The sequence below is a fragment of the Poecilia formosa genome, unplaced genomic scaffold (genome assembly GCF_000485575.1).
Source record: "Poecilia formosa unplaced genomic scaffold, Poecilia_formosa-5.1.2 Scaffold617, whole genome shotgun sequence".
NCBI classification, from domain to species: domain Eukaryota; kingdom Metazoa; phylum Chordata; class Actinopteri; order Cyprinodontiformes; family Poeciliidae; genus Poecilia; species Poecilia formosa.
Window position 1 is genome coordinate 15,669 of NW_006800556.1, and position 1,730 is coordinate 17,398.

General features: G+C 53.6%; 1 protein-coding gene across 1 annotated transcript in view; it reads right to left on the bottom strand.

Moving 5' to 3' along the window:
- The window catches only part of LOC103130234 (CLIP-associating protein 1-like), a 78,304-nt gene that overhangs the window by 15,630 nt on the left and 60,944 nt on the right, over nt 1–1,730 (bottom strand). The window contains exons 20-23 of the mRNA XM_016665762.1: nt 1,272–1,295; nt 617–724; nt 337–363; nt 6–62 (exon numbers count right to left, since the gene is read on the bottom strand). Coding sequence (XP_016521248.1) covers nt 6–62; nt 337–363; nt 617–724; nt 1,272–1,295 — 216 coding nt within the window. The remainder of the gene's footprint in view (nt 1–5; nt 63–336; nt 364–616; nt 725–1,271; nt 1,296–1,730) is intronic.

Consider the following 1,730-nt stretch of genomic DNA (forward strand, 5'->3'; position numbering starts at 1 on the left):
CCGGCGGAGGCGGCCGTAGCTCTGGCCCAGCAGCTTCCCTGGGGAACTGGAGCGACTGCCAGCTGTGGGGAGCAAACGACACACACACTGAGAACTGGACGGCGGGCGGGCGGCCTATGGGGCGCAGCGGCAGCAGGGAGGAGGCGGGCCTTAGGGGGACCCAGTGACACACATGGAGGACGAAGGATGCAGTGGAACCAGTGAAAACTGCAGAAACCAGAAGTGAACTGTTGAATCAGTCATGCAGCTGCAGGCGACACAGACTGCTAGAGGAGCAAGGGGCGTGCAGCTGGAGGGGTCAGGGGTCAACCTGATCAGGTGGAGCTTAGGCCTTACCACTGATGGGATTGGCTGATCTGGATCCTGGGTGATGGGAGCAACAGGCCGCAGGGCGCAGTGGACAGAGTGGACAGAGTGGACAGTCAGAAACAGACAGAGGGATGCATGTTTGTAGATTTTTACCCAGCATGCACTGTGGCCTGCAGATGACCAGAGAACTGAGTGTGCATGGTGGAGCATGAAGACGATCAGATGAGACATGAGCAGATTTCACTGCAGCAGTGAAATAAAGATGGTCGACAGGCACATCTTCATCATCATCATCAAACAGACTTACGCTGCGACTGGGAGACCACTTTGGCTCGACTCCGCCCCCTGCTGTCCACTACTGATGGACTGGCTCCGCCCACGCTGCCGGAGCTCTGTCTTCTCATACGAACACGACCTGCAGAGACACAAGAGACACTCGATAGTTTGGATATGAAGGAGGAGAGATGGAGGACAGGCTGAGGACAGACTGAGGACAGACTGAGGAGGACCTCGATGAGGGACAAGAGACACTCGATAGTTTGGATATGAAGGAGGAGAGACGGAGGACAGACTGAGGAGGACCTCGATGAGGGACAAGAGACAAAGCGGCGTCTCTAGAGACGAAATAACAACCTGAGGATCTGCTGGTTAATAGTACTTCTGCAGTTTATTCATAGGTGTTTTTCGTTCTGCCGTCGTCTTTTATGTGATGACCGTCTCTCACTGAAGCGTCGTCACGGCTCTCACCGTTATCGTGCTTTTTGATCATAATGCTTTAACGAAGCATGTCCAGATGAGGACGCTGGGTCCCCAATGAAAGACGACAGGCAGAGGACATCCACACAACCAACAAGAGGGGGAAAAGACAGATGGAGGGGACACAGGTCGATCAGTAGAGGACAGACGGGGACGTCTCTAACAGAGGACAGACGGGGACGTCTCTAACAGAAACTGGAGCTTACCGTCACTCTTAGCAGCAACACCGTCTTTTTAAAAAAGGCAGCAGAATGGAGAAGAGGGGAGACATTAGCAGCAAGACAGGATGGACAAGATGGACAGGTCTAGTGGTTACTGTCAGTCCAATGAACGGAAACAGGCCGCTTAATGGGAGCACTGGGAGCCTCGTTCCAGTAAGCTTCCATCACTGCTGAGGAGAAGCCATTAATATCCACCAGGCAAAGAAAAAACACTGTTTAGAGGAGAGACACTAAAATCACTGGAAACCACTGGGAGAACCGCTCACCTGACACACAGGAACCAAGGGAGCCAGGAGGAATCAGGAGGAACCAGGATAACCAGAAGGAACCAGGGGAACCAGGAGGAATTAGGGGAACTAGGAGGAACCAGGGGAACCAGGAGGAACTAGGGGAACTAGGAGGAACCTGGGGAACTAGGAGGAACCAGGAGGAACTAGGGGAACT